The following is a 12,630-nucleotide window of genomic DNA, read 5'->3' on the forward strand; positions in this document are numbered from 1 at the left end:
GAGATGTCTCTGACACTTGGCCTTCAGTCTCACACTCCAGCAACTTACACAACCAGGACATAAGGAGGCCTCRTGGGGACCGTATGTCTTACCATATGGTCTTCCCTACCCCTGGGAGGAGGCTCTGGGGYTTTCCAAGGAATAGGTTAGGATATCTAAAAGGAGCCAGTCCAGGGAAGGGAGAAAGACCATCTGTAGACACAAGGACATTTGCTGGTGCAGCTACCAGGAGCTGGCTGGAAACATGATAAGAGGTTAAAGCTCAGCAGGTTTTTTCTGTGATTCTGAATAGAATGGTTCTGTTCAAGAGCTAAGGCAAGATTTGGGCCAGATCTGAACATTCCCAGGGGGTTTATAAAACTTCTGCCCTTCACCAGTGCAATTATAATATCGTACAGAGGTGGCTTTCACCATGTGGGAGCTGGCAGGCCTTACCTACCTTTCAGATTTTCCAGCTCATAAAAATGAAATTACTTCTGCYAAGGCCATGTTTATCATTGCATGGCTGTCTTTTTGACTACTCAGGGGTTTTTTTTTTGCTTTAAGGACAGTACATTTAAGTATTTTAGAGAATGTAAACCCAAATACAAGAAACTGGTGACACTTTTTTGGAGGATTTTGTAAAKCTGACTTTTATTGCAAAAACTTCAGGTTTATCCTGTAAATTCAGTCAACAGTTGAGACATGCTACGAAATCAGAAATTTTACTGGAAGAGACAAGAAGGCTCTTTGAAGCCAACTGTTGATTCTGTGTGGCTTTCTAATGTGATTTCCACATGCACATCATGCTTTTGCAAGGTGTGGTTTTAACCACAGTGCATACACACACAATGGGGAGCTCAGGGCTCAAGCTACTGGGAGAGTAGGTCAATGCCAAACAACAAACACAATTAGGCTAAATAGCCTCTCCTGTAGTGAATGATTGCCATGTCACCATGTTCAGTTGAAAACATTCCCCTAAAAATTTAGAAACAATGAAACAGTACAGTCTGTCTTACTAAGACGTTAATAAATTCTGCCTTCAAACATTATTAAAATCATTGTTAAATAAATATATTTCTTCTCCTGATACAGATAAACATATACAATACATACGATATAATGCACAGTGAAGTTTGAAACATTTTAGAAAATTTAAAGACTTAAATATACACTGAGGGTTTTTGCCAAGATAAGTGGAGATTCTTGCTAAATCTATGTGAAGAATCTGTGTCTTGATTCAGTTTTATGTATTCCTTGGTGAGAACAGTCAGCTAAACATTATGCTTTCCCTGTACCACTTGTCATGCATATCTAAGTGCCTTTTAGAGAAAAGACACATGATAAAAGGTAAATATCATATACTGCATCAAACAGATATTATGATAATATGGAGAACTCTGCTCAAGAGCAACASAGATTTCTGATGGAACTGTATGCTGTAGGAGTGGTAAAAAGTAATTAAAAGAGATATCTGACCATAGAAGACTTCMACAGAGATTAGCAGGATTATAATTTAAAATAATCTGTTCCTCAGTAATTGTTATCATTGCTTCACAAAGACCTGATAARATGGGCTCTTGCTTCTCAGTATTTTATAGGCTGAGATTGATGGTAATTGATTCTGAGGCAAAACCTTAGGTTGTGTAGCATATATAAGCACATACTGTTTGGATAGAGATGTGAACAAGTAAAAGGTGAATAAATAAAATGTGTAGCAAAGAAGTAAAATATCCATTGCACATCTTAGGTATTAAATATCAAATTCCTGAGGGAGCTGGGGTAGCAGAAGAGAATAGAAATGCATATTCCCTTTGAAAAGAAAAGCTCTGTGGGAGTCTTCATTTTCTCAGTTGTACTCTGATCCACAAGAGAAAAGGAATACTTTAGCTTAGTTCTTTCTATCAGGCTCAACAAATGGTGAGACTTCACCGTATAAAAGGAAGTAGGAATAATTTGCCTCATGTTTTGACTTTACCCAAGGCATGTACAGAATCCAACCAGGAACTGAAAAAACGAACCAAGTTTTAGCTCAAGTTTTGTAACTGTGGCAGCTTATGTAATTGGCAAAAAACATAGGTGCTCTTTCAAAAGGCAACACCTTGCAAAATAGAGATCTCCCAACGAAAAAAAGAAAGATCTCCACTTGTTTTTATATAAAGCACTGTCAAAATAATGAAGACTCATCCAGACTTAGCTCTGAGGACAGATAAAAGAAAAGTGATGAATTGGCCAAGTCTCCATTAGACTTCGTGCTTCTGAAAGWGAAAATAATTTAATGTTTCTGATTAACAATTTTTCTGAATAACTGAGCAGGGTTTGGGAATTAAGAGTTTAGCACAGCAGGCAGTCTGACTAAAAGTGGACTTGATCAAAGTTGTTCAGAAGTTAAATGTACTGTTATTAAAAATCTAAATGTACTGTCATTCATTTAAAACAATTTAGCAAATTATAAGAGTTCATTAGTGTGTGGCTGTTGGCTTTTGCCAAAACACCCTGCTGCTTAAATATGAGATTTAATTGAGAGGTATTAAATTTATTTTCTAAAAGAGGGAGTACAAGGAAATCCTGGTAACGTATTTGYTACATGCATCATCAAATTGTTTTTCTTGCAAATCTGTAATGCTCCCTTTACTTCATTTAAAAWAAATCAAAAGAAAAGATATTTTGAATACATTAATACAGAGCAGCCAGGTAACTCAAAAAATCATTTAACCTCCAGAATCTTAACAACCTAACAGCCACGAGTGGGAAAAGAGAAGGTATGGGGGAGGATGGGCAAACTCCCCAAACGAAATATAAGTGACTTGGTTGGAGGTCAGACTTAATGGTTTCACAGTACATTGACTCTGTAAATTAAAAAACAACTTTAAATAATCTGCATGTGATTRCAATGCTATGCGCTATAATCAGCCTACTCAGGGCAAACAGAATGCCCCTAAACATACATGTGTAGTTTTCAGGATAGGCTGCACCAACACCTAGGTATTACTTGTTGGCCAGGTATTACTGTTGCTATTAGTTTTGACTCTGGGAATGCTAATATTATAAATGCACRTAGCCAGAAGGCAGCTACCCTAGATTTGCAGACATTTTCATTACTGAAGGAGAGAAGGYAGTTGCATGGAGACTCTCAGGCCTGACCAGTCTGCACTGGTAMGACTGACACCTGATGCTCACTCTGSTAGCCTCCAGCCAACACACCCTTCCTCTCCACGCCTGCCACTGCAGAAGGAGGGCAGCCAAAGGAAGAAAAGAAGGAGACCAAAAGAAGAATATGGACTAATTTTCCAGTCCTCCTGCTCAGGCAGGGCTGAGCACCTTACAGTTTTTCTTACAGGAAGTCTAAGTGACTTCAGACATTTGGGCCATGCCCCAAACCTCTTGTCCTCCTGACAAAGCAAAGGGAATTGCTGCCACACTCCTCAGCRGGGAGTAAGGGGCTCAGCCCAGAGCACAGCACTGGGAGGGACTTTCCATCTCTGCTCTAAATAACAGTACATCTCAAGTATATGTTTGGAAAATTCTTCCCCTAAATCCCCTAAGGCTCTTCCTCAAAAACTCCTCCTGAACCCCTGGCCAGTTCTGTCTGCTGTCTCTCCTCCATCCTGCAATTCAGGTTTAGAAAGCAGTCGTGCCAGTTTCCAGCTAATGAACTGAATGTCTAATGACCTCAGCTCCTCCAGTCTTCCTCCAGCAGAAGAAATGCTAGAAGGAAAAGACCATCTATGGTCTTTGACCARAACCTYCCACCAGGACATAAAAAGACAGAAKAGTCTTCCTTAAGATAGATGACAAAATTACACCTTTCTGTCTGTCTGTGGGGTTTAAATTGCACCCATCTGCTACTGAGGAAATTTAGTAGCCATTTCTTCCCAGTACACCATCAGCATTGATACACATTTCTCACAACATTTCCTAAGAAACAGAAAATGTAATACAAAATCTAAKACTAATATAAAATTATGATCGGAGGCAAGGGAACTGGCATGTCAGGGAGCTAATTTATGTATTTCTAAGGAAAAAAAAATCGTTCATATTATAAGTAAAGTTTATTTCTATTTCTTTTTCTCTTCCTCTTCCTTGTCAACAGTAAGTATAAAAGCACTACTCTTAMATAGATGAATACACTGTATAAAACTCACTATCAGAAACTGCAACTAATTGTGACTTTATGGTTGTTCAGTCCTGCAAATTTGACTGACAAGAACTTCAAAACACAAYGATTAAAGAATCTAAATCTTCTAGTTTACACCATTTTCCCACAAGCTATTGTAGTAAATAGTCAATAGTATTATAAATATATGTGGGTTTTTTTCCTACAAGCATTGTAATAAATAGTAATTAATACAACAGAGCCTTTTGAATTTGATCCACAAAAGGGTTATAATGATAGTATACATGACTTCATTCACTATTATACTGCCCAGGATACAAATTATGATTAATAACTCAGTGAATTAGAGGTATAATTAATTGTCAGAATTAAATTATACTTTAAAAGAGTAAAAGAAGTTTCTGAATTACATACATTATTGAATTGAAAGAGACCCACCATGTGAACCTCAGGAACAGTTTATGAAATGCACAACAAGCATTTTAGATTCAGGGATTGTCATTATCATAGGAATATTACAGAAAAAGCATGGTTATTATTCCATTGTTTACATAATTTCCTTCAGCATGGGTAAAACAAGCAGAAGTACATTTAATCTTTGCTTCAAATGGCTATTCCTATTTATAAAAGTTCTCATGCTGCAATATGAATTTTGTCTATGAGAAACTGTTAACAGTGTATGTTTTGAATCCTGGCATTCATATAAAAACTGTAAAAACCTTGCTTTGACATAATGTCAAGAATACACTTGACCAAAACAGCTCACAAAAATGTGAACTACCAAGGTTTTCTAATTTAATTTTCAACCTTAACATTTTGTTCATGTTACTTCTGTTTTTTAATATAAGTATTAAACATAAAAGAAACTCTTCTTTAGCTGAGAAAGCACAGCCTTTATACATATAAGCTCCTATTTCACAACTTTGTAATATGATAAACTGCTGCTACTGCTATGAATGTATCTTTACCATCTTCCCTCCAGAGATTTCCTTTCTCTTTTCTTTTTCAAATAACAACTGCCCGCGAAGTTTCTTTATCTGTAAACACCAAGAGCTAAATATCAGAAAAGATCAAGGACTGCAGGCCCAAGTCTCTACTCAGATCTCCATGAACTGCTCTAATCAGCTGTACCTGCATTTCTGTAGACTGAATGAAGATGACCTTTAATTATACAACAAACTATGACAGTGCTGCTGCTTTGAATTTTTGAATTTTCTTGCAATATGCAAAATCTRCCAAAACTCAGTATTTTTCAGCCTATCAATATATATGGAAAACTTTCAGTAGAGCAGTTCAATATTTTCATATTCTTTTAAAACACTAACATCTCTGCCAACCATTGTCTGATTTAGTACTAATATTAGAAGGAATGATGTCTTCTGTGTTTGCTCTTCAAAAGCACATGGGACATAGAAATTTAAGATAACCCCTGAGTATTAGCAAAATAATAGAACTGCAAAAGGTTAAAGTTGCACTTTTAWACCAAGCCATCCAAACTACCTTACCATCGCTCTTTTTGAAAATACTCCTTACAGCACCCACAATCTCATGCTACTATATCTACTCCCGGGAATTTCACTGTGCCTGTGATCACAAAGTGTAGAATAGTTTAAACTTTATTCATATATGTCCCTGTTCAGAAAAGCACAGCCATAGAAATAATCAATTCAGCCTTTTCTTTCTATATGAAATTACATGACACAGTTACATTTTCAAAGAAAAAAACAACATTTTGTGAGCTTTATATCCTCAACATGGATTTGATCCCAAACACCTACCCAGACAATCAGGTCTTCAGAAGACTCATTTGCAGAGCTCAYAGCATACCTATTGTATGACAACTAAACGTGACTAGACCAACAGAAACAAACTCCCTAATGTSTACATTGTTAATTATAGCAGAGCAGTAATTAAGTTACCCTTTGCTGCTTCGATGTAAGACAACAGGAGAACAATGGCACAGTCTGATAAGAAATGAGAAATACATGCACCAGAAACACATGGACAGACCAGTACCAGAGCACCATGACTGTCTTCTTGCTGCCATCAGAGACTGCACTGAAGCAGTTCTAGACCAAGGAGATGGTGGAAATTTTCATCCTGTATTTCCCAGTTCAAGCCTAACATCCTCCACCATCCCTATGACTCAGTTAATTTCCATAATTCTCAGGTTTTCAGGAAGAGAGGAAACCATCAGTCTTTGAAACTGAATTTCCCTAACTTTGGTATGTAAAATACTCGATTGATGTTGTTTGCAATTACTTGCACATGGCGGCCATGAATAAGATGAGAGAATGTAGGGACAGTGGTCTGCTGAAGTTCCAACATAACCTCCTTAAAATGCCTAAGAAATGGAGCCCAAAGTCTTAGTGAGGTAGGTTAAGTAGCCAACAAAATTACCTYGATGAAAGACACCATAAGTTTCCACTTCCCCCTCAAATATAGAATCACCAGTTACGTGTGCATTGTTAAGCAGGTGATGATTGGCAGAATAAGCAGAAACAGAGCACAAAATGCTTTAAATGTCCTCAAAGCTCAAGTCAGATGTGACTTTTGTATATTTCTTTTGAAAGCTGCAGTAAAGAACCTACAATGAAGTCTACAGGGAATCTAGAGACATGTCTTTCATTAGCCACCAACAAAGGAAGACTCCACAAGAAAAAGGAGCTACCCCATCTCTCCCTAGAGGACCTCACAACCGGCTCTGTCTCACCACAAACCTGGAATCATCTATACTACAGTGGTCACTGCAATGGGAATATACACAGCCTGCAATCAAAAGGTATAAATGAATTCCCCACTGGAAAACAYTGAAGTTTGAACCTAAGAATAAAACTGTTCAGCTTTCATAAGCTGAAGATGTGTCTGGTCTGTATTTTTGCTTCTTGTTGATACTAGAAAAAAGGAAAAGGAAGCACTGTAAAATCTGAAGGACAAGGAAATCATTGTATGATGTTAGAGCTGGAGTTTACCCATTTCTCAAAAGAAATGCAAGAAAATATGCTGCAAGTTACCGACTACACAGATTGGAAGGTGCCCAAATGAAGCCCAAGACAGAGCAGATTTCAAACAACCTGTTCCTGAGCAACTAGAAGGGATGTCAAAGCTTGAGAACAACGGGATTTGCTCACACCCCACAGRCTCACCTTCAGAGGTGTTTTTCAAGATGGGGTGTARAGAACACACCCACTAGAGCTCCCTGCTATAGTAGTGCTGTTCATGGCAGCTCTGAAACTGCACTGCCACCACTCCAGCTGAAGTCTAGAAACTGAGGGAAATCCCTGGTAAAGAGACCTTTTTTTAGATACCAGACACAATATTCAGAATTGGCTAAATACCAATCTTCAAATTCATTTCGCRTTCTGCCCATTTTGTGCCAAAATGCTTCTGGCCTTTATAGGACATGCAATCACCTGCTGCTGGTCACATTGTAAGGTACGAGTTGACACAAGAAAGGACAAGATTGTATACATGCCATTAGGAGCTGTTGGGACAGACACATGAGAACCAAGGAGACTCTGAAGTTCTTTGAATCTCTCTGAAGAATGCCACATGGAGAGCAAATCTGTCAAAACYATGGTGATAGGAGAGCAAATGGCATTTGGCATTTCCTAATGTGCTAGGAACTGGGGTTTGCCCCATCGGTGGGATGCTCTCCTGGACTGCTGAGCTCAGCCACGACAGATGTGTTTTAGCTGAACTAGACTCTCCAAATGCCTCAAGGTTATAACAAAGCCATCAAAGCCTCAGTTTATATTAATAAGCCAGTCTTAAATAGGCACACTGCAGGTGCCAACTTGTAAGCAGATACACCAGGCCTGCCTCAGGGATGGCAAGAGCATTTGGAAGCAAAACCAGCCTCTGCCAYGTCATTTTTGTCTGTCACCACTAGTCTATCAGAGCTCCAGGCYATCAACTCCTCCCAAGATGAATTCCAGAATGTTTTAGGTCAGACACAGGTAGAAATACAGTCACATAACCACCTTAGGAGCTTGTAAGTTGGAAATGAAGGTACCTACTAATGGACACACCATTGTGCTGAGGCAATTAGTACTTGGATGGGCATCTGTATCACAATTTTGGATCTAGGTGTCATTCAGTCCATGCAAGGCCTGGTATAGACACTAAAGTGATGGGCCWGGAGAGAAAATAACCTTTCTGCTTGCCCGAATATATGTGTATTTCATCTGATAATATTCAAATATCTTTAACTACATTATAATGAGGTTAAAGCAAGAGAAATTTCCCCACCTCAAATATTACAAATGTCAGTAATGAGAACAGTAAAAATGTCACCACACGGAGAAAAGAGTGAAATTAGCATATTTAGAGGAGTATTATACCCATGAGTGAAATAATGCAATCAGCTAGCTGCAAGATAAAGCTAATTTGGTTTCCAACAGTTTATCAACAATACACTGTTCCTTTACATTAACAAATTTAACCGATACCATATCCTGCAAACAAGAATAATTCACACAGAATATTACACTGTGTTAATTAAATAGCTGGAATAGAAAAGGTCAGGCCATGACTTGAGATGCGCATATGGGTTGTGAAGCTACGAAAAGATGGAGCAATTTCAAATCAAGCAATTAAAATAAATTATTTAAATAATCATTAAGTCAATAATAAATACGCTTAGATATTTCGAGCCTATTCTGACAGCCCCTTTTGCTGTTGTTTCTCAGAAATTTCTCCTCCTTGTTGACCAAAGCAAGAGTCAACCTATCTTTAAGCCCATCATAAGATGAGGTGGCTTAGATAAGTTATCAAAGAGTTATCCTGCTTCTATTCAAGCTTTCATTTGACTGTGCAGATAGTACAAAGCACAAGGCAAGTTTTGCAGTTAAAAGGATACCACAAAACCCTACTTGCCTTATTTCTGGATGGTTTCCTACCACTAGAACCATGAAACCTCCACAATTACTACAGTTAATTGAAAAATGTTCACAGAGAAGTGCTTTTTCACTTTGTTTACTTCTGCAAATAACAGCACTTAGTCTTTGGACACATGCCACCAAATCAATTAAATTATAGTAGTAACAGCCTTTTTAAATTGAAAGAACATTTTGGCATGAGCTAAACTATGCTGAGGTGGTAATGTATGAAAAATACTTAGTAAAATGGGGAATTAATCTTATTTGGAGCCCCAAAGCACTAYCAGAATATCCATCAGTCATGAGCAAGTCTGAATCTCATCCTGTGTTTTTACTGTACTTTTGTCACTACAGCTGTACACAGCAGGCTCAAATTTGAGTTTGCTATCATATCCCCTCCCCAATCATTTAACTGTGAGTGAATTTTATTTTTCCTGRGAAACTTCCTGAACTTTTGTAGACAAAGATAAAATTTTGGTTTGATCATAGTTCTGCTGATTTCAGTCAGCATACACTTCCTTTTCCCACTTTCARTCTAGGAAATTGAGCTGTGTTGTCTAAACAAAATGCCGTATCAGTCATGTTCTGAGAATTTCACAGGAGTCTGTGGCTTTGGCTGCAAATTTGTGGGATGAGGGTCACATGTGTAAAATTCAGCTGCATATTGCCCAGTGCATCAACAGTTATGACACTGACACTGGATTGAAACCAGTCTGTGGGGATCCCACTGTTCAGCTCCTCCCATTTAATTACAGACACTTAACAAGCCAGCTTCCAGACTTTGTGACAGAATGCCTAATCAAGCCACATTGAAATACGTCATTTTTTAGGGAAGATGAAGCACTGTGCAGCATATGAGCCATTAATTTTATGACAAGTGCAGATGGTTGATATACAGATAAATTCTCAATAACCTAATCGAATGAACATATACTTCAATATATTTGGATGATAATACTAACGAGTGTACTGCTCCCCACATAGTGGTATATTCACCCAAATTATTTTTAAATGGATTTCAGTGCATGTTGCATCTGAACCCTAGTGGGTTTTTTGCCTCCCAATTCGGACCACGGCTGATTGGTATCCACYAAAGCAACACGACTTCCTTCTCCCTTTAAAAAGATCGACGCCCGTGGGATGCCCTGCTGCAAGTACGTTCCTGGCCGAGGGTACCCGCACTGCTGTGGGGCCACAGCCGTGAGGGGCCCGCGGCCGAGAGGGACGTGTGGGAAGATAAGCGGATGGAGGGCTCGGCGCCCGCTCAGGGCCCCGCTTCAGCCGCCGCTCGGCGCTCCCCGTGYCCACCCTGGGCCCGGGCCTGAAGCCGCGCCGCGCTGGGGTCCGTGGCGGGCCGAGGGGCACCTACCCGGCGCAGGGGGACGGCGGCTCTCCGCCCCGGCCATGCTCCGGCGGCTGTGCCCGCGGGACTGCTCCGCCAGGCCCCGCTCGACACCGCTTTCGGCGGCGGAAGGGGCAGCGCACCCGGGAGCGGCGGCGGGGCGGAGCCGGGCGGGAGCGTGACGGCCGCAGCTCCCCAGCCCTGCCGGTCCCGCGGGCCGCCGCGCTCCTCTCCCCCTTTTCCTGCGGGGTGACGGCCCTGTGACTTCCCCTCTCCACACGCCTGTACTGCCCGCCGGCGCAGCTCCCTTCCCGCCCGGCTCTCCTCCGCGGCGCCGCTTCCCTCCTCCCCTCGCCGGCGGAGGAAGGAGGCGGCCGCCGGCCCTCCCCGACCGCGCATGCGGCAGTGCCGGGCCGGGGCAGCGCTGCCGCGCTCGGGGGCTGAAGTGTGGGTGTCCCTTCCCCCGGCCCCGTCCCCTCCTCCCCCGCGGGCCCCCGGCAGCGCCCCCGCAGATGGGCTTGGGCTGGAGCAGCGCGGAGGAGCGGCGGCCCCTCCTGCCGCCCCCGCAGCAGCAGCCGCGGCCGCAGCCGCGGGGGCCGGCGGGGGGCCCGGCGGTGCGGCTGSCACCGCTGTCGGGCCGGGTGTACGGGCGGCGGTGGCTGGTGCTGCTGCTGTTCTCGCTGCTGGGCTTCGCGCAGGGCCTGGTGTGGAACACCTGGGGCCCCATCCAGAACTCGGCCCGCCTGGCCTTCGGCTTCAGTGGCTGGGACATCGCCCTGCTCGTCTTCTGGGGGCCCATCGGCTTCGCGCCCTGCTTCTTCTTCATGTGGCTCATGGACAAGAAGGGTGAGCGGGGCCGGGGGCGGCGGGGCCGGGGGTTCGGGACTCCCCGACCCGCTCCTGTGGCTTCCCCCGGGCCAGGCGGGGACGCCGTGTCCGTGTCCCCCGACGCCGCGGTCCTGGCGCTGGAGAAGCGGACGCTGCCAGAGCGGGGGCAYTCGGGGCCAGTGGCCTCGGCCTTAAAAAGCATTGACTAATGCTTAAGAGGCATCATGTTTTCAGTACACTGCTCAACCGAAGGCACATTGAAGTCTGTTCGCAAGGAAGATACTTAAGCTAAACGCAATTAGGGCATCTGACGTCGCAGCTGAGGTGTGGGTCTGGAGGAGGTGTGTTTCAGTCCAGCGCTGCCGTCAGGCTGTTTGACCTGGAGATGGTGGTGATTTCTGGTTACCACCTGTGAAACAAACATGGGTTGATATTTAGCTCAAGTAATGACATTCCTCAGGGCGGCCATTGTATCTTCATTTTTAAAAGCGGGCTGGACATGAAGTCTGGTTTTTGTTTCATTGCGCTAGAGAGATGCAAAGACAGGGAACACAAAACAGAAGTAGTGCATTGGTATTTCGTGGAGCACAAGGGAGAGTTTCCTAATTTGTGTTCAGGTCACTGCATCTWGGTGTCAAACTCATGAAAATGGTGTTTGTCTCTGGAGAACTTCTCCAGGGTCTGTGTGGTTCTTCTGCAGTCCCCCAGGGGACCATTCCAGTGAGGTCAAGCACCTGTGTTTGCACACTGCAGCTTTTGGGTCTAAATCCACTGAAGGGATTTRTTTTAATTCCTGTTTAAACAGTCCTCTGAACAGGAGCTAGGTGCCAATGGAGTCTTGTGGCTCCTGATCTTAAGTGCTACTTATTCCATTTATTTAAGAATTAAAAGCTCATTTGTGGGAAGGGAAAGGGAAGGAAAAGGGAAAGCAAGCAGGGAGAAAAGTGTTGTGTTTGAGAAGGCCTGTCTCAAAACAGGAATTACTTTTCCTAGAACTGAAGAGGCATTGGGGGAATAAAATTTACTGGGCTGAAAATGCATTCTCCAAATGARTCCATGGTGGCTATACATCCAATCTTCTCTCAAGCAATTTAGACTTAAGTTGGCAATATCTGTCTAGACTGATATATAATAGTGTTGTTAATTATCTTAAAATTAAAGTAAGTTATTTTGGTTTGTACACTGAAGACTGACTCTGCTCATGGTATGAAGGAAATAAAGGTAAATGTGAACCTGTGCTTAGAGGGCTGAGCCTGTATTTTTGTTTCTACATTTTCTGTGAAGTTGATCCTGAGCAATGCAAAATAATACTGGAAAAGTTTTGAAAAGGGAAAAGAAGCATTAGTATTTTGTTGTTTTATAATGTGATTGGTAGTGTGGTTGTGGGGTTTCTTAGTTTCACATATAGGTTGTTTTGATGAGAATATGTATACAGGTGTTTTTCTCATTTCCTTAACTGATTGTTTGGGAGGGTTTTTTATTGG

At 42.2% G+C, this 12,630-nt stretch overlaps 2 protein-coding genes across 2 annotated transcripts in view; one reads left to right on the forward strand and one right to left on the reverse strand.

The window, feature by feature from the left end:
- The window catches only part of HSPBAP1 (HSPB1 associated protein 1), a 34,755-nt gene extending 28,038 nt beyond the window's left edge, over positions 1-6,717 (reverse strand). Inside the window, exon 1 of the mRNA XM_057368563.1 lies at positions 93-6,717. The gene's annotated coding sequence lies outside the window, so the exon portion shown is untranslated. The remainder of the gene's footprint in view (positions 1-92) is intronic.
- Positions 6,718-10,488: 3,771 nt separating this feature from the next.
- The window catches only part of SLC49A4 (solute carrier family 49 member 4), a 62,856-nt gene continuing 60,714 nt past the window's right edge, over positions 10,489-12,630 (forward strand). The window contains exon 1 of the mRNA XM_057368564.1: positions 10,489-11,164. Within this exon, the coding sequence (XP_057224547.1) occupies positions 10,831-11,164 (334 nt within the window). The 5' untranslated portion in view covers positions 10,489-10,830. The remainder of the gene's footprint in view (positions 11,165-12,630) is intronic.

This window comes from Malurus melanocephalus, unplaced genomic scaffold (genome assembly GCF_030028575.1).
Source record: "Malurus melanocephalus ecotype Western Australia unplaced genomic scaffold, MMel_1.1 scaffold_94, whole genome shotgun sequence".
Classification (NCBI taxonomy): domain Eukaryota; kingdom Metazoa; phylum Chordata; class Aves; order Passeriformes; family Maluridae; genus Malurus; species Malurus melanocephalus.